Source organism: Varroa destructor, unplaced genomic scaffold (assembly GCF_002443255.2).
Source record: "Varroa destructor unplaced genomic scaffold, Vdes_3.0 BEIS01000005.1, whole genome shotgun sequence".
NCBI classification, from domain to species: domain Eukaryota; kingdom Metazoa; phylum Arthropoda; class Arachnida; order Mesostigmata; family Varroidae; genus Varroa; species Varroa destructor.
Genome location: NW_019211458.1, coordinates 11,705,671 through 11,726,520, shown reverse-complemented (window position 1 = coordinate 11,726,520; position 20,850 = coordinate 11,705,671). Strand labels below are relative to the sequence as shown.

Sequence of the window (20,850 nt, the reverse complement as noted above, 5' to 3'; positions counted from 1 at the left end):
CTGGTAACAAATATGCGATGGCGAGCTTAAGAAGCATTTTTCTAAATTAAAATTGTTTAATTAGAATACTATAGAAATTGCACACAGCAGTATAAAATGTCTGTACTAGCCAGTTAACCTGGAATATCTTTTCCATTTCCGTAAACTCTTTCAAGATACGTTTCGATCAGCAAACTACACATCACGGATACGCCCTAATCTGCCTTGGCAAACCACGCGGGATATACTATGGCGCCATCTCGTTTCAACTGACAATCGCGTAACTCCCTGACACGAGCTCTATGATGATGCTGATGACGACACGTGACCGGACCTTACTACCACGTAACAACAGAACCCACACTGTTTTCTCTCTTTCAGAAACTTTCACACTCGTATGCATACTACTTCAGATGATTTTTCTGGATTCAATCAGTCTTTTAACAATGTAATTTGATAGAACTAGGTTCTCAAGAATCGGTCGGCCTCTAAAGTAAGCCAAAATCGATACTCGATTTTTTGAAATATGAATAAGTTCGGCGTGAAGAAATGTAAAAAACAGAAATAATTACTACATCAGTGTATCAAACATATCCATTAAGCGGCAGTTGATTTATATTTTATTGTACTCCCAATAATGTTAATGATGAACTTTTACCTTAGAACTAAATTGCTAATTTCAGTCAGCTAAATTCTATCTGCTTTGTCCACACTTTTCATTATGGCTAGACAAGGGACCAACTTGTCATCGCTAGATATCGAATCGTTTTTTGACATGAGTAACTGATTGTCTATCTTTCAGAGAGTCACTGGATTCTATTTACGAGAGAACACTAGCACAATTAATTTCATTACCATGATGACGATCCTGATAAAGGCCGTATGAAGTTCACAGCATGTGGGCCAATGCTTGTTCTTAAAGATATTCTTAGTTATCCCAGTATTACTAAAGAATGTGCGTTGGCTAAAAATTACGAATTCTGTAGATAAAAAACCCACAAACGTAGTTCCTGTTATACTTATTTCTCAAATATATGTTCCCATATTGAAATGTTTCGAACTCTTGAAGACAATTACTTTATAAGCTGTGAGAATGCTTTTTTGGTCTACTGACCATAATGGTTACTAGACATCATCCTCTACATATGACAGCGACATAGGTAAGATACTAATCCGCAATTCTGCCTGTAAAGTTGTGCTCAGAATTCATTTGCGTTTCAATTGACCGTCGAACACATAAAAGGAAACCCTCAGCAACGCATACCGTTTGTCGTAAGGACCATCGCTAACGATAAATGTTCAGCGATTGAAAGTACTCAGAATTCACAGAACTAGTAATTGCTTGAGCACATCGGTTGTCTAGGGTTACCAAAAATCCCAAGCTCGTAGAGAGTTGAAAGTATTAGGAAGGCGATATACCACGTCATCAGGATAGCTCCATAGAGTCTGCTCATCCGCCAGCGATTCCAGTGTGTTAGTGCGATCAAAAAGAATAATGTCAGCAATAGCGAAATAGTCGAATACATCATTCCTGAAATGTGTATGCAGCATAAAGCAAATTCAAGTAAGAACCCGCTTTTTTAGCGGCCATTTGTAACGATTGCAAATCGATATGCATATCCACATAATAAACAAGTGGCCTGCTTGTTAAGTGCTGTCATTTTTTTGTAATCTCATTAATATCTACAGAAAACTAACTGACATCTATCGCCACAAAGTTCTAAGTAATTGCACAACAGGCATAGGGGTGATACTGATTTTGTAAAATATATTCCAGAATTTTTTATACGTCAAACAGACCTTTGCTTTCGACAAGTATAGGTATTCCGGGTTCAATAACTGCCGTTTTAATTAGCCATGGCAGGCCCAGACCGACGAGGATTTCAAAAATGTTCGACCCGAGGGCGTTGCACACAGCCATGTCACCAAATCCTTTCCTGACAACAAGCAAACTCGAGACGATGTCTGGTAGGGTTACGCCGATTGATAGAAAGGTTAAACCCATAACCGTGTCCGAGATGCTTAGCGTGAAACCTATAATCATAATTTAGCACAGAAGAGTATTTTAGGTTCCAATAATTGTTATCGACGACGACAACATCATCAGTAAGTTTTAGATTATAGTTTGAATCTCGTTAGTCGTTAAACCCCTTAGGTTGTGTCTAAGTATTCATTATTTAAGAGAGTCGAAAAAAATGCATACTACTCAAGCTCTTGTAGGACAAGCTTGACAGCTTTCACTGTGTGTGGCCTTTCTTTGGCGTAGAGAGAGGCGACTTTGCCTTATCTATCTATGCTTATTGGATAGTTTCGTTCAGGTGATGCAACTGGGCTTTAGATAGGTCCTCATTGACATCTTGTTCTTTTTAATGACCTTCCAGCGTATAAAACTCTTCCCGTCCTACCTCTGCTTTTAATTTCTTCATATAGGTTTTTTCTAATCCTATATCTCTATCATAAAACTCGCCTATTCTAACCGTATTTGATCAAAATAAACAATCCTTAAGAAGCAGTTTTTATTTTTATAATTGAATGCAGAATTACGATGGTGTGAAACTCAGTGGTAATGAAACGCATAGGTGAACTGCTAAAAAGACTTTACAAACGGCCAAATTCATCGCTCTCGGTAATGAGAGTTTTTGTTGTCCTTAAAACCTGAACTCACGGTAAAATCGTACCGCTCATTGCACAATGAGGGAAAAACGGACGTTTAGATCCATAGACCGAACATTTTGGAATCGTACTAAGCAAACAAACAATGAGTCTGTAAAAGGAAACGTTTGAGAAACTAGCGATAGTACTTATAGTTACAGTCAAACAGATTGCGGTTTGGCACAGGAGGTTCTTGCACCATAAAAAGCAAATTACATTTTTAAATCCAATTGTGACCGTTTTGGTTGCGACTTGTAGAGAACAATACAAAATTGAATCAATTTATAACCGCAGCATCGAATTGGATGGATGGATGGATGGAGGGATGATACAGCCACTTAAACTAATTTACGTACCGATGATAGTGATCATCCAGACGAGTAGATAAGATGCCAGTGTGATATAGAATGTACTCATAATAAATGTTGCAAGGAACCATTTGCGACATTTTTTCCGTTGGCAGTTGGGAATCGTCAGATGAAAAAGCATCGTAAATGGCAAGTAGAACAGCCAAAAGATCTTTAGGAAATGATTGCGGGGCGGCTTCAGAGGTGACTTGAGATCGACGTCCAATGAACCCTCAGATCCACGGCTCGAGGCTATCGGTAAAATGTCAAATTAATTCTTTATAGCCGCTTGCATGTACCCAGTTCACATGCAATAAGCAATTTCAGAGATAATAAAATATTAAGTAGTAATAGCAGTTATTTTCAGTTAGTACAGTGGTAAAGTATAGGAAGTTCCAAAGTAACATTTACGAGTCGCTTCATTTAGGTTTCTACGCAATGGGTGGTTTTTTTTTAATGAAATCAAAACTATACGCTCGATCTGCTGTCTCACCTGCTACAGCGGCCATCACCTGATTCTTCATGATTTCATTAGCAATAATCTGCTCGTTGACGACTGTGCATTGGTGAAAAAATAAGTCGAAAAAAACGCAACATTGTTAGTAGAGCAAATTATAATTAGATAATAGTTTTGAGCCTCTTGTTAACTTACTTCGTAGTAATCAATTGTCACCGTACTCATTTTGGATACTTTTGACAACACAAATTATCGGTATATATCATATATGCAGATCTTTTACGCCATCGACATGACATGTTCAGTTTGGCCATACAGGTCAGGCATGATTATCGATGAATCAATTCTATTCAAGTAACTCGGCTGGCGTATAGCACTGCAGTTATACATCCTGATAGAAGTTCGTTCCCATGATCGCTTGAAAGCTGTCAAAGGATCAACAGAATCTTTGTGTTTGCCATCGAAGTCTGTGGAAATAGAGTGAATTATACAAATTACCACATACTTACACTTGCCTCTGTATAATACAGATATCAAAGAGATCGTTAGTTGCACAAAACACTTGGTTTTCGAACACGACATTATTAAATCTAGCCAATCTTAATTATACAAGAAGTGCTTCTATTGGAATCTGCACACATCTATCACACTGAATTCGTTGGCATCATGAGCATTAACTCAGAAAACCATCATTGATAAACGCCTCTTATTTACGCAGTTATGTTATTGCAATGCATCGTCTGTTTAAAAGATTCTGTTGTCTGACATCTGATATTATTTGACAAGAACAGATACGTTTCTAGAAGATCCTGCTTTTGTACCGGAAACCTTGCTGAACTCTATCTTTGGAAAAGTATCAGGAAGCTTACCGCTGCTTCGTTTTAGGGAAATCAGCGACATACGTCGGCGTTGACCCTCGAGGAGGACCCGAACAGATGGAGGAAGCTCCACGATCGATTTGCGGTAAGGGTTCAACGATAGCCTCCGCTCGGTTACCCTTAGGGAACCTGCCAGATAGAAATATGGCCATGGTCAACGAATCGAACTTGATAAAATAAATACCAACAAGTAAAATACATTTGAATGATCCAAAACTGCATTTCTACTGCTTGATACATGCAGTTTTGAGGATTTCACTTGCCACTTGATTTGGCACAGCGTGACAACACATATCTTAAATACGTGAGAGGTTGAGGTTATGCCCATGAAAAAATTACAAATCTGCAACAACCATCCTTATAATTATTCCGTAAGCCTATTTTTTCATATTCTCATATACATAGAGTAATATGTTTACAGCGGTTATGACAGACGTGTTCTTATCTAATTAGTGTTTTTTTGAAATTCTGCCTTCAGCGACGAAAAGGTTTGAAGTATCGTTCGTAATAAATTATTGAAGGACGGCCCAATTTATTTAGGTGCGTAAAATAGGTTACGGGCAATGAAAAATAGCGTACATTTATAGCAACCAGAAGCAAAATAGTAGAGGCCATAGTATCAACAATTGCAACAGCATCAACGCGGCTATAATAATTATAAATCTAATATTATAATAAACTGTAACAATACAAAAGTATCAGTGGGTTCAAACACGAGCCGCCCACTCTTGCAACAGACCTAGTCTTTTTTTAGTACAAGCCAATCTTCTAACCGTAATATTAGGCTCACTTTATGAAGTAAAAACCGTACGCTTCCAAGCGCTAATACTAGCAAACGTCTTCAGTAACGAAGACAATAGCAAGTTTTAAAAACTAGAGAAATTAAACATTTACCTTATAGCAGCAACTCCGAACGTCAGCTTCTACGTAAGATAGACGCCGCTTATGATAAAGTCGCGTTACTATGGATTAGTGCCATAGGAAGGCCTCAGTTTCTAAAGAACTATACCGAGTGACGTGTATCAAACTCAAACGCCAGTAAATACTGAATTCTGGGGCCACATTGCACGAGTTCGCACGTTAGCCCACGCATTTGCTAGCAGCAGTTTTTCTGCCGTTACAGTAATAAACTAAATAAATAAAATAGACCAATAAAATAGACTATTGTTATTGACTAACAAAGCACCCGCATTAGAGATACGACAGCCGCAACGTTTACATAGCTTCTCTTAGTTTTCACCCTAAAAAAAAGCTTCACTACGATCATCCACGGTGCCCCTGAATTCGTATTCCAATTGGACTTGATTTAGACCAAGTCACCTTTTGTTGATTCAGACCTTCACGTGCACGACACTGACACTCCCTGTTGAGTCGATTTGTTTGATTCAAAACCCCTTATATTCGATCGTAGCCGACCAATTCTATATATCGATACTGACTTAGACAGAGGCTGAATGATTGAAATCCAGATAAACGTAAGGCACTCAACTAACGGCAACCGTTTACCAACAGCGCGACCACAACAGCCAGCCAAGAACAACATAAGCCCGTTATCGAAAACATAGTTATTATCTTACTATTATTTTCGTTTCGAAAATTTTGAATACGTAATCTTGTAACTGCCGTCTGTGCATTCTCACATTAAAGCGGAGGTGAGACTCATTGCCGAGCGTATCGCCTATGTAGAAACTCAAATACTGCCTAGACAGGCGATTGGTGGTCAACTATAACTTCATCTTTCAAACCCAATCGCACAGCACTAAAGCGAGCTATTCTTTAAAAGGGTATTGGCTTTAGTAAACGGCATTATTCTACCCCATATTGGCGCGCCCCATGTCGACAGAAACATCGGCAAACATGCGTTCAAAATGCGAGCAAACGATGTGAGTCGTAAACCTGATATGTCGCTTTTCGGCGATTGCCTCGCTGTAATCGGACTTCAGTTAAGACAGCCTTCACGTTTGGTACTGCGTACAGCCGGCGCTCAACAACGAGATGGTGGTGATTTTGCGTTTGCGTTCGCAAAGTGAGACTGTGTGATCATTTACGAACTCCGAAAGCCTAGTCAAAGACTGAACCGCTGAGGATCGGGAAGAAGTCTGTTCCAGACGAACGCCCACCGTGCCGTCAGACATGTTGAGGAACCGATGTTCCAAAAACTGCGTTGCCGAAATTCAAATATCCGTCAGAAGTTGTGGCTTATGGTTTGTTGCAGATGCACTGGAATGATGCATTTCGCACAGAAAATCCGATACAGGAATGGTTCCCTGAAGGTGGCTACGTGCCAATGCATGATGGAGCATACCACAGAGCTCGGATTACCTTTAGGCTACTTGCTGTCACTGACATTCAGGTGTTGCCATGGTCTGCTAGTCCTATAAACGTTAACTCCGCAAAGAAGTCTGATAAACCATAGAATCGTCGGATTTGGAATGAGCAGTAAGTTCCAGGTGTTTGTGAAAGAATCAACGATGTATGGCACCAGAATCCCCTCACAGCTCAAACCTGTACAAGAATCATACTCTAAACAGTGACGGCACTTATCGTTTCAAAGGGAGATGCCACTAAACACTGATGCTAGCAGCTGAGCGGCTGCGGCTTCTAAATATTTGCCGATTTCCATATGGAGTTTATTTGATCCGACACTGAGTGAACAAACAGGCCACAGTTGGGTGAAACCAGAAGATGATGATCGTTCTCGTAAGAAGTCTGCGAACACTAAATCAATATATTTAACTCATATAAGAGATATATGATTCACAAAGCTGCTGAAGACATAGGCAGGAATATAGATTTTCTAAGTCGCAGAATTGGAACGGTTTCGTGTGAAGATGGTTATGTTTCGTGAAAATTAACGGTGCTACGAAAATGTTGCTCTTGACGACTGATTGCAAGACCATTACGCGCTAGATGAATAACGCCTCTGTGATTCGGCAGCACAAAACGAACTGCCTTACGGCGATACCGGACGTAAAACTCAAAAACTATAAACATGAATAACACCTAGTTTAAAGTCTAAGTTTTTTTTGTCAGAGATGTTCTCAATTTCACAGGATTCATATCAATTATGTTTATTTTATTTATGGTTCAAGTTAGTAAGTGTAGTCATTACTACAAAATGTGTCGACTGCCAACTGATTGATACTTCCCCCAACGAGAAATAGCTTCCCCTATTTCTAAGGAAGCTGAATTGACAACAACCGGATTATCAACTGGAGTTTAAAGTTCGATATGCATCTTGCTTACTGTAAGACGAATTTTGTTTTGTCGTAAAGGTCTTGGCGTTTGTCGATCTGTTAATTTTACTTCAAATAGACCGTAACTAAGTATCATAAGCTCATACTATGTAAATTGTATGCTCTTTGTTAACGGCCTTCATTTCTATAACTCTATCGAAATTCAGTTGTCGGTCTGGAGTCCGAAATTTTATATTTTATTATCAACTAAGTTACCGTTTATGGTTCAAGCAATCGCACTAAAAGTTATTTTATCGCAAAACATGCAGTCTTTAAACTCTTTTGTAATAGTTAGTACGCATAGCAGTTGTTGTTCCGACAAAAGCTTATTTCTGTGTAGAACCGTGTATTGTCGTTTGACGAGCCTTACTTTATTATTATGCAATGTAAGGTAGCATGCACGCATATGCGGTACTGCTGAAAGCGGGCCGAAGCACTTACCTGCCTGGGGAAACTGACGGTTGCCAGAACAAATGACATCTACTTTCAGCCCCCTTCCAGCAATGCGGTTTACCTTGAGGAGCCGAATCGAACTCCTTCGTCGAAATGGTCGTTGGAACAGGAGCACTTGCGTCCTGCGTTGTTGCCTGGGCAGGAAACATTCCTTCTGGGTAGTCGACACGGTCTTGCAGGAACGAAAACCTCTTGACAAAAAACGCTTCGAGTTTAGCGTCAAACGACATGAATATGGCATAAATGAAGTAACAGGCAACAAGAATCGTAGCCTCGTACCTATCCAAAAAGAAAAAGATGATTGAAAGCATCAACTATTAAAATTACCGGCTTGTTTAACAAGCCTGGTAGTGAAGAACAACAAAATAAAATAGGTTTAGCTTCGAAAGTTATCGACATTGATCCTATTAAAAACACTCTGAGAGATAGGAGGTCTAAGAACCTGCTAAGGTTAGGCTTGCGACCCAATGTATGAAAAAAGCCAACACCATGGGTGACTAACCATGTGATGAGATCATCATACATGGCAATCAGCATTACGATAACGCTGATTAGGAAGAACAAGCTGTCTCGATACATTGGCCATCGATGAAGTGTTACCACCTAAACCATACAGACAAAAAGGTAACTATAATTAGACCCTAAGAGAAAAGCGATTATGGTGTTCTTATGATGTTTGCACTTGACACACTGTTAATCTAAATGGCCTAGGGTTTAATCTTTCTAAGTTATCGAGGCTGCCTGAATAGAATACTTATCAATAGAAACAGCTAAATGCTTCAATAGTACCCATATTCTTAATAGCTCAGCCATGTTTCTGCTTACCCTATACCGACGGTGGTATACCACCCGTTGAAAGCCCACTTCGAAGCGAATTCAACAATCTTAATTACAGATATTTCATTAATAAAGAAATAATTTAGTACAAAATGTAATTATTCATTCAATTCTTTCCTAAACGTTCTAAGAGAAGTGCCTACCTTTTTTTTTACCAACTTATGCATTCGTGCATTAGTCAGTACCCACTAACAATACCCCATGGGAGCACACGTTGATAAATTCGGCATGCAAGCTGGAAGTTATAGTCCGTTCCTCCTATCTCGATTGAGGTCTGTTATTATTGATAAACAATTTGTGACACGGCCATTTCATTCGGAGCTATGTCGCTTGAGCCGGATTCACATATATTCCGTAACATTTATCTTAGACGGTACTAGTGACAGCCTCAGTGCGTCTCACCTTTATCATGAAGTAATATCTAAGATGTTGCGTTCGAGGCAACTGACCGCAAAAAAATTATATTTGGAAATCTATTGCTCGAGACACCAGGGTACAGCCTTCGGTAACATATGCTCACCGAACTTCTACATCAACTAAATATAGCAGAACAAACGATAGTAAATATGCCCTAAACAAAATTACTTATTACTTAGATAACACGGTGCTTTTGTCTTTCGCTACGGTGTGCAAAGCCTGAATTTTTCAAACAAATATGAAATTGATCATTGATTACAGAAAGTGAGATTTAGGAGAGTCCTTGGATCGATCCTAAAGCAGCCTACCATAACAATGGAGCTGTTTGGTGTGAGTTAGTTAAACGCCGAGAAACGTCATCAAAAGGCTGTAGTTACATTACGAATACGTGACCCGTTATGACTTCGCAGTTATATTGTAATGTCATAGGCTAAAAAAGATTCCCCACCGCCATATTTCGACGAGTCTCATATATTCTCGCCATATTACGAGTGCCATATTACTTGGACCGTGCGTAAATCTCGAGTATCAATGCGTGTTGTGGCGAATACCCATTTACCTTATGACCAATAAGCGTCTTTTCTTCAGTAGCAGTTTAAGATCACTTTTTTAGTGAGGGGGTTGTTACGTAGATTATCATTAAAAAGCAGAAAGAGAAAACCTCCACATAAAAAAGTATTCACGCAGGTTCGCCATATTCCATCAAATTCGATAGTATGCGAAATTTCTAGGTAGTATCAAGGTTAGACTATGGCTGTATATGCACGAGGGCTAGACATTTGTGCCAGCCGTACCACACTCAAGCGTACGGCTGACAAAAATGTTGATACATTGAATATGCGTCCGCCCGACTATGGATAGGTAGCCATGTTTGAATAACGAAAGGATCCGATTTATTCTTCTTTAACGTTACATCAACAATCACTACCTGACTCCAATTCGAGATCGATATCCTGTTCGTAATCTTGAATTTTGTCTAAAGGAACTAGGGTCGGTTGCTGATATAGTTTATTCCTGCGGTATATAGTATAAATGCATTCACAAGTAAACCACTCTGTTTCTAGACCTTAACAAGTACATGGCCTATGCGCCTATCGTAAAGATAACTGCTGCGTGAAGTAGGCGTACGCTTAATTTAGGGAGACGGGCTTTACGTATATGTGACGTCAGTGAGGTAAGAGTCTTTTGTGTGTCCGTCGACATGCTCAAAAGCTAGATATGTTTGTGCTATAAAAATATAGACGGTCGATTGCACTACCTGGTCGATTGAAATTTCGAATAAAACACATTTGTCCACCAATTATCAGAAAAACAAGTTCAGCCTCCGTGTAAAAATAATCATATTACTATCAGAATTAAAAGGCTCGGTCGGCCTGATCAATTTAAATAAGAATTCAAGTGAGATTGTAGTAAAACTACAAATTGACATTGTTTTAAATGTTCAAATATAACCGCCACATTCGAAATCCGTGCTAGGCTGCCGTCTGCGTTCAAACAGCTTTATCATAAACATAATAAAAACGGTCAGCTATCTTGAAACGATCGTCACGAAAGCGATACCCATTCAACAACCTCTGCGTGTCCTATCAAAACTTAGAACAGGCAGAAGTACAATGTGATGGTTAGTAACTTCGTATTGTGCCGTTTTAGTATCTTCCTTAGTAATCTCTAATGCGGTCTGCTTAGCTCGCTGGCTTTGGAAAGTATCTTCCCATCTTCGAAAGTATAGGAAACCAATTCCACTATAACCGAACAGTAACGCTATATGTTTGCGTCGCACTATTCCTCTCGAACGATATTTTATTTTCGTTATTACTTGACTCACTGGGTCATTATTTATTCATACTCAAACGTTTGATTCTTGCCAAATTGCTTCGCAAACCTTGACCCAGATTTCTATAGAAGCCAAGCGCGTAATTTGAAAGTCTTCATGACCCCAATTATGTTTCTAACCATCGGATCGTTGACAAGTTTCTTCTGATCTGTTGGATTTCTTTTGTGTGAATTTTGCACATTCAGCCAGAATTCATATAATTTAGTTAAAGAGCCAATTTAATTCCAATTTCGTCAATCGAATTTCAGAAGTTGCAATGATCGTTGAAAGGGTCAGGCCACAACATATTGCTTAGTAATGGCAAACGAAGTGGACTGAACCGTTATATCACAAACGTAGAAACTAGGACTTCTCTATATATGCATTTATGGAACTACCTGTTATTTTTCTTAGGATAAGGGACATATTCTGATGACGTGTTCGACGTTTAAAGAGATTTGGAGTATTATAAACTAGATGTTATGTTTTCTTACAGCTAGAACCTTTTCAGCCGCCTGTGCCCTTGCAATGAGTAATGACGCACGTGTTTCACATCAGACAACGGCTGTACTAACTACTGTAGAAATATAAAACTGAAAACTTGGATAAGCGTTATTCAAATATTCATTACGCGTTTCAGGAAGAGGGAAGTGATTAACTTTGCAATTTCACTAAAACCTGCAGCTCATCAAACCACGACTTCAAGCGGAAGAGGAATTCCATAAAGATCTATCTAAGACATTTTTCCTAACCTAATTTCATGCCCAGGTATCGCATTGATCTAAATCGATAACATAAAAAATAGATTTACCTTTCCAGCAAAAAGAGCGCTTACACTGACAACTCCAGCAGCGTTTAGCACGGCCGATCCTAATGCGGTACTGACTCCCAAATCACCCTAAAACAATGACCCATTACATATTTATTATGGAAATTGTGCTGCTACATATATACAAAAATTCAATCGGAAATCTTGAATGTTTTCTAGATAAATATCGCTTACACAATAGGATCTGCGTTTAGGAATAGATTTTTGTCAAGGCTCACCATCACAACTGACCAAGGCAGACATCTATATCAAACTCTTCATTAAACGAAAAGACAGTGTTTACGATTTGGTTTTATGACCGACGTTCTATTCTACGCTGAAAAACAGAGATTTACAACAAATAACAAGTCGCTAAATTAAATGCTTCGATAGCGGATAGCTTCGAGTGCTTTAATCGATCACCTTAGCAACGAGGATAGCAATAATCGATGCAGCGATAGCCGGTACGGAACTGGCAGCGGCCATGAACGTGGCTCCAGCTACGTCAAGGTCAATTTGAAGAGACTCTGTGAGAACCTGTTGATACGAGCTCGTTAGCGGAGTTGATGCAAAGAAGCCATGTTGCGTGGATAATTTCAGCCCAATATGATTGTATTGCCCCATATCTTTACTTGTTTAGGATCTTAAAAATGTACCACACGTGTATAAACATCGGCCAGCCGCATGCCAATGGGTACTTTCGTGAAATATTTAATTGAGAAATCTGCGTCAGTTTTTATCGACGCGGTTTATTCGGCAAACATCAATAAAAATAGTAATAAAATATGATAAATAATTAAAAGTCAGCCAGAGCGAATTCAACCGTATCTGAAGGCACATCAACTAAATGTAGTCATAAGGCAAGATATAAAACTTTTGAATTAATTTGTAATCGTGCATTAAATGTCAGGCTTCTAAACATTGATCGTTCTTCAACAGTTACGATTGCTGTCAACGTCCACGCAGCCTACATATTGCTTTGGCAGATCAAACTCTCAACGTTTCTATCTTCCTTTGAGAGAACTCCCTTGAATGACCAACCTGAAAATAAATTGAATAGCCGCTCTATGACATAAATGATGCCTCACTATAAAGAACGTTCAACGTGTATTTGCACCTATAGGAGAAAGCAGTTGTCGTAAATATCATGATGAAGTATAGCAGGAACGTACGTTACGTCATATACGCTACGCCGAAGACATAGCTACACTATCAATAGCAAACTGAACCCAGGTATTTCGATGGCTATATAATCATGTTTGCAACAACACATCAAATACGAGCTGGAATACACACACACACACACACACACAAATACATGAGATAGACTTGATTCTGTAGGTAAATAACGCTGTAAAACGGGTAAAAAACCGCTGGACTTAATAGGAAAGAATAGTGCGAAAGCAACATATTGATGCACCAAGTTCATCCAGGCTCGTCTATCTACGTTTGTCTCGTATTGAAAGCCAACCTGATATTATCATGATGCTGTAGGCCCGACCTAAAGTCTCCTCGACCTCGAATGAATGGTTTCTGATAAAAGAAAACGTTTTATATCGGTCTTCGCTAAGTATTCAATTAATGCTCTGTCCTCATCTGCACGCTAAAAGAAAGCTAAGAGCATTTCACACTATTGGCAGCTACTACGATTCTCAAGACAAACAACGATTAGATGAGTTGACGTAATACGGCAAAATACTTATGCTCTTCAGTTTAAACCCAGTTAATCGTACAATTGCTGACCGTCAAAATCCATAATAAATGGCGAGTCCTCAGCTAGAGTTCATTATTATTCGAGCTATCTTCTTCTAATATATGAAGATCGTTAACTTATACCAATATCAAAGGGTGACACCTGTCTCTTCTTTAGCCGCAGCCGTCGACGTCAATCACGCGCCACTTGCTTCACATCGAATACACAGATTAACTTCCGATTATCCTCTACTTTGCCTAATTAACCGGCCAGAAACTTTAGTAAGTCGCTCTTTAAAGAGAAATACGATTTTTAGTTATACCGTTATCCTCGGATGGCTACGATTTTTCGATGAATACCATGGGGTCAGTGTGTTTTCGCCATTTTCGAGGAAGTCGAAATTCATATTCCCTACTCACCGTGACGTCTACGCAATTGGTGTCCACTGATATGATGTACTGTAAACTTCCCTCGAATTTCGTTGCGATAATGCGTTTTATAAATATTTTTGCCGTTTCAGTTGGCAACATCTGTTACTAGGAAACATTTTGAATTAAGTAGACGCTATTACAGTGATCTTAGCAATTAAATCCTAGCGTTGGCCGTTATCCGTAGCTATAAAGTGGTGCTGGTAAGCAAAATTTAAATCAAACGCAGCTTTCTCATATTTTGTTACGCAGGTGCTGCAATAGCCGGTCAAAATACCTACCTCAATAGCAGGAACGAAATATTCTTCACAGAGAGTGGACAACGCGGCAAACATGTATATAGCAACAATAATGTGTACTGCCAGCCACCCCCGACGGCGTTGTTGTATTGTGAGCATCGGCTTGGGAAACTGCTCAACTGCTGCAGGAGTGCAGTTTTCCAGAGGAGACCCAATTATTGACACACCGTTTTCTGTAATAATAACCCCAACATCATACTTTATTGAAAACGCATAAAAACACAGCCTGTTTTTTTCGAGATAAAAAGGTTTTCATTTAGAGCTCGGTAAGAGATCGTGTATAGTAAGCGCACGCAGTTGTCCCGGACACTTTTTTAAAAGGCTTAACAAGTAAGCACCACTGGCTGGCGAGCATCTATTTTACAATGGGTCTGGAAAACATGCAGGCTAAAAATAATGTTTTGACAAACTACTTAGTTATTGCAGACATTAGAAATACATGAAAATTAAAATGTTACATTTAATATTAACGATGATTTATAAAATCCAAAAAGAAAGCCGTAGGTATACATCATTGAAGTCATCTTATCTGTTTCGTGATATAGTTAGATAAAAACGTGTGTTCTATGTAATTTACGAACACTTTGGACAGCACAAAAGCTATCGGCAAATGGAGCTATTTTATATCATTCCGTGCAGGCTTCAAGATCCATTCATACGATCATCCCACATTACGTCGTACAAACATATGCGAGCAGGAAACTAAAACACCTACGAAAAAAAAAATTATTTAGAAAGCGGTTTGTAACAGAATTGACGTCCTGCACAAGATCGCCAAGACTGTGAACGTAAATAAATCGCTAATACGTGGAATGAAATCCTATACAAACTTGAATTTTAGTTAGCCAAATTTTTCATCATATTGTTGAGCGTTTTTTTGCATGCTTTGCAGTACACAGGCGTAATCCATGCCATTTTTAGTAGACGGATAATAAGTGCCAACTGCTGTATATGATATTTTTATCTTTGTATAACGTCTATACACCTAATCTGTGTATATATTCAAGCTATCCTATTCAAAAACGATAGTTGAACCTCGCCTCTAGAAGTTACCTTACTTGACTTCGGCAAACGAAATTAATTACCTTTATATAAAAATATATATTTATATATATAGTATATCAATATAAATTATATAAAAAATCAATTACTTTTTAGTGAACTTCAACAACAAACATACGTTGATGTTACGAACTAGGTTATAATGACAAAAATATCGTTCCGAGAAGTGACAACAGTCGTTAATAATGGCAGCCAACGTATAGGCTGTGTGCTTCGTGACAGCCTGAAATTAGGCATGCCTAAACACATCGGCAGTTATCACACATTGATTTTGGTGACGGTTTAGCAAGCCACGCTGCAGAACGAAAAATCCATTCTCTGTTAATGTCAATAGGGAACACGATGTGTCGTAGATTAAACCATATATATAAAAAAAAAAAAAAAAAAAAAACTATATTCGACAAAAGCTGTTATTTACTTTGAAAACCTTACTTAAACATGCAGCACTAGAGATAATACAATGTCCTATACAATTAGTATAATTAAGTGGCGGTCAACTCCTAGTTGTCGGCCACACAGGCGTCTGCCAACTCAATAACGGACTTCTTTGTGCTAAGCTTGCCGATTCTGCGAAGATGCATCCCGTAAAATAAACTTGTTATGAGGTATACGTAAGACTAAACAAACAGATAAAATCTCATTTATAAATGGTATCTCACGATGCTCATAACTGTCGTTGGAGCAGAAAAAGTACCTTAGCTAGTGTTATGATACGAAAGAGTTCAATGTTTCTTCTATACTGGGACGTGTTCTTTATCGAATGTGAAGCGTGAATATTTATTAGAAAATCTATAACAATGAGCCTGACAAGATTACGCCAGACGTAAAAATTTATACGCTCTGTACTTCAATTCATATTAACTTTAACAAAATGATATCACTAGCCCGGTTTTTTCAAAGTGCAATATTTGACGTAAACGAAGACATCACGCGGTTCTAGCATTTCACTAAAAAGTTTTTCGCGAAGTACATCGTAACGCTTCTGCCTAACCGGACCGTCTATGTAAACCAAGCTACAAACTAATCCAAATATAAGAGTGTTCTGGGTCATTAGTTACTTCTATAGAAATGCTATCCTTAGCTACACTGTGCAGACCCTTTATCACCTGTTCTTATGTTCATTTGATTAAAATTAACTAAACGGCCTACGGCCTGAAGGTTTTACTTGCTCAGTAGACCGACGATTGATTGACAGACCTCTTATAAATTGTGCTTCGAATCACGGCCACTTGAAAGTACCTGGATCAAACGAAGACGATATAAGCCAGTTCAAGTACAACTTGAAACACCTGTAGGCATATTACATTTTTAGAGGTAGAAAGTTATGTAAACCAAAATTTACTATAGAGGGTAGCTCTGCGGCATTATTGGAACACTGGCAAGAGATATTCCGGCACCAAATTTATATTCACGATTATGTCTCTAATGGGGTCAAACGTGAGTTTCATATAATATATCATAAGTTGATATTTTATGCCCTCATATGTTTAGTTTCATCCAAAAATTCGTCTTAAACATAGTCCATTTACTAAGAAACGTACTTGATCAATAATTTGTCGAAGGTTCAGCATTCGTAGATTCTTCAGATTTGTCAAGATTGCCATATTGGCCGCTGTAAAAGCATACAGGCTTCTAGAAGCTTAAAAACGTCGACGGATCGCGTGCAGCTACTAAATCCAATTATTGCCCATACGCTCTAAAATTGGAAGGCTCTATGACCTTAATTCAGGTATATTTCTGAAACATTCTTTACTGGCTCGTTTTACGCAACATAAGTGACGGCCGTGTAGAGGTAGATTTGTAATATCTCTTAAATCCTGTTTAGAATGCTACATTTATTGTGTAAAAGAAGTACATTAAGAAAAGCCGTGCTCCTTTTCGAAGGAAGGTTACTAACGCATTGAGGTATTAGGAGAGGCAGTATTGAAGTATTAGGAAACGTTCTTCATACCAGGTAAAAAAGTGTTTTCCAGTGATTCTGCTCAGTTAAATAAATAATCGTAGAATGAAGTACTTTCATTTTTAGGTCTCAAAATATTCCATAATAGAATATTATGGAAGAGGGCAGGCATAGCCTGTGAAGGCCAAGAAGGTACACGATGCCTGTAGTTAGCTACCTTTTAACCAGTCCATTTACTATCTTTGGATGTTCGTGCTATTGATCAATGCACGATAAAAGCGAAACGTAGTACTTAGAATAGAGTCGTTCACTTCATAATTACAGTGGCTATAATAAAAATAATAGTGATCAAAATAATCAGCTGAGGATCGCCAAAGCTGATACAATTATCGCACACCTGGTAGCCATTTTAATTAAAGACCCAAACACGGTCCTCTCTTACAATTATGTGTGCCCTGTGGAATGAGACAGACAGAGAGATAGAGGGAGGGAGAGAGAAGAGGGACAGAAATAAGAGTAGTTTTCTGTTAGACCTGAACACGGAATTCATACCGTAACTGGTAGAAGCAGTTTGTATTCTCGTTGGTCTTAGACTAGCTAAGTAGACCGTAGATTGCTCACAGTAGGTATTTCAACGATACATCCGACAGACTATTTAAACCTTCAATGACATTTATTGCGCTAAATATGAGTTACATTAAATTATAGAGGGACTCGATTCCAAAAATCGTGAGCGTGTCAGCTATGTGGTCCTAATTCATAATATATTGTTATATTCTCTTTCCTTTAACACAATGATTTCTTCCGTTATCAAGCACGTTTAGGCCACAAATATATACATACGAATTTGCGGACATTTTCGCAGCATAAAAAGATAAAATAGAGCGAGTACCCTACTGTATATATATATATATATATATATATATATATATATATATATATATATATATATAGATAAGTACATGAATTAATTCTAATTGCGCTTATAAGAGACAACGATTCAAACAAAAAAGAAATGAGAGTTTGTGCATATTTACTTCAACTTCCGATACTTTCTCCTCGCGTATACATGTGCGTTAAAATATGTTTATGAAATTTCAGCCTACTCACCATGATATATATTTGAGAGCGGGTGTATAGAAGATGATAGATAAGTCGGTTCATTATGATTCACCGCAGCAAACACAACGTGCGCTAGGAGCAGTGCGCCTGGAATAATCACGTGCTTTCGCATTGGATTTCTGTACGTGCGTACAGCATGTAGCCGGTCCCCCATCGCTTACGGCCGAACAACGCTTTGTTGCTTTCGTAATTTTTTTTTCGGTCGTTATAACTAGAAGTTGGCTAACTTCTCTTTTCTGCTGTCGAAGTCTGTGTAACTTGTGCCGAGACATGTACGGCTCATGTACGCAGCTTACATTGGATTATCTATAGTGGCTCAATCAAATGGTTCCATTTTTGTTTGTTGCTTCTTATTTCTGATTGAATTCACTTCGTGGTAATAATGAAAAGCAGGAGGCTCTAGAGTTTCAGATCATCACACATTGTAAAACAGTTACTAGTTTTTCATTTAAAAGCACTAATACATATGGTGGTGTCACTCGATGCCCAGAATTCTTCCTTTTCACTTCTAAAGTCTAACATACACACAAAGGCACACAAAATGCAAATCTTCACGGCGACACTCGTCGAGGGGACGATGAAGGATCAGTTGGTAGCAGAAGATTTATGACACTCACTCTTTTCGTGTTCCATTTTTTCGTTGTCAACTTTTTTTTTCTTGTTACCTTCGGCAGCCTCAACTTACGTCAGTTATATCAAAGACAATGAAGTGGATCCATAAAAAACATTCAGCATTTTTCTTATCGCTGTTAGCTTACAATATCTTCGTGCCCTGTTTCAGCTGTTCAATTATTCGCACCCACCCGACGTCACTGACGAAGTAATAGGAAATGTAAAAAGGTTTCAGCCTACCCTGGAGTATTTTGTGCTAGGAAAATGTAGCCTCCTTGCTCTTTCGACCATTGACTAGGTGACTGTCACACCTATCGCCAAGTTCGACAACCTAAAGGAATCACCCTCGCCTGGGAGAGACTGTATGTGGGCCCGGTCTGTCTGTCGTCCTGCCTAACACTGATGGCAGTGGCCACTAAACTCAGCGAACGCGACATCTGGAAAAGCGATTACAACCGCCCTTCTGTCTGTCGTCCTTCCTTCAGGCTGGACTCGTGGTAACTGCCGGAAGACAACTGAATATCTCTCTAGCAGACCATAAATGTTTTAAGCTCTACGTCCGGTGCTATCATTAAATGTCGCTTCAGACTCCTGTGCAGTTAATGAAGTGCTGTCCTGGCTAGAACAATGAAAGAAGAGGAAAAATCGAGGAGATCGCTTGTATTTGAACGCATCATCTGAATTTCTATCGTAGTATTATCGGAAATTGTTATCTATGGCTATGTCTAAGTAGGAGCTGGGGATCCGGCGTCTTTAACGAGTAGGACGATGGTAGTTGCGGTACGATCGTCAACGGCACCTTCCCTCCCCTCAAACATCGATAACAATTGACAGCTGTTTCAAGCGCTTCTCGCTACTCCTAGTACCTAGTATCTATTCTGTTGTTCTTTCTTTCCAGTCTGAACAGCAATCATGCAAATCACGCAATTTTTAGGGCTATCCAGATCTTTGTTCTTGGTAAATGCAGACTATTCCCGAGTCACTGTTACCCATTTTTAAACGTTTTTCTGGATAAGTAGCGCAGGTTATACGCGTACGTCACAGCGGATAGCACTAACAAGTTTTATGGATTATTCAAATCAGATTCTTTGAAACATTTTTCTAACAGACCAAATATATAATGTATCAAAGTAACGCTTTATATTAACCCAGTCACTGAATAATTCAAAGTAGGAACTAGAAACTTATATTAAGGGTTGTTAATTTTGATGTGTCATTTCCTGAAGGCTACAAGAAATTCAGACAGGCACAGATACGTTTACAAGACGGACATTTGCTAACCAAGTCGGCCCCATTGTTCGGGTCTACTTTTTACATCTATTCTAAATTTTTTTAATCAATAATTATTGTACAATGAAAGAATCGTTGGACAATTAGAGTAGATTACATACGCGATCTATCATTGGTTGGACGCACATGTACGCTTCTACTGAATACGCTCTGGCGAGACGACTGTTAAGTGCGAGAACAAGCAAAAATAATGAAGTCAATTCTGAGAGAAAAGGTAAAAAACAAATGGCTTACGTATTACGAACGGACACTGATCGAGGTAACTAAGTGAGGGAAACAGAGAATGATAGTAGATAACAGCTAACGCCGTTCACTCACAGAGTAGAGCAAGAGTATATATAGATGTCAGGCGATTATTTACATGATATATGAAAATTGCTGAAAAACGTGTACCTGTCATTTTTAGGCTCGTCGACTAGGATAGTGGATATCTGTAAAGGATATTATATGAGGAACCTAGGTGGACAGGTAAAAACTAAATCATATGAAATGGTAAGGAAAGGAAATAGGAAGCAAACAGGTGGATAATGAATCTGATATAATGTGACCGAGAGAAAATCGCACACT

The 20,850-nt window shown here is 38.7% G+C and overlaps 1 protein-coding gene across 3 annotated transcripts; it reads right to left on the bottom strand.

The window, feature by feature from the left end:
• Window positions 1–559: 559 nt before the first annotated feature.
• On the bottom strand, window positions 560–19,503 carry LOC111251658 (putative sodium/potassium/calcium exchanger CG1090). 3 transcript variants are annotated; one of them, XM_022808425.2, is made up of 11 exons: window positions 18,370–19,503; window positions 14,280–14,470; window positions 12,301–12,414; window positions 11,881–11,967; window positions 8,505–8,605; window positions 8,064–8,281; window positions 4,305–4,442; window positions 3,472–3,534; window positions 2,988–3,230; window positions 1,780–2,013; window positions 560–1,510 (listed from the first exon to the last, which is right to left on the bottom strand). In XM_022808425.2, the coding sequence occupies exons 1-11, from the start codon at window positions 18,533–18,535 to the stop codon at window positions 1,311–1,313; spliced, it is 1,755 nt and encodes a 584-aa protein (XP_022664160.1). In that variant the 5' UTR covers window positions 18,536–19,503; the 3' UTR covers window positions 560–1,310. The 3 variants fall into 3 exon arrangements, with proteins under 3 accessions (XP_022664160.1, XP_086846618.1, XP_086846619.1); XM_086990492.1 differs by lacking the exon at window positions 12,301–12,414 and having other exon boundaries at window positions 18,370–19,502; XM_086990493.1 differs by lacking the exons at window positions 11,881–11,967; window positions 12,301–12,414 and having other exon boundaries at window positions 18,370–19,501.
• Between the last annotated feature and the right edge of the window lie 1,347 nt (window positions 19,504–20,850).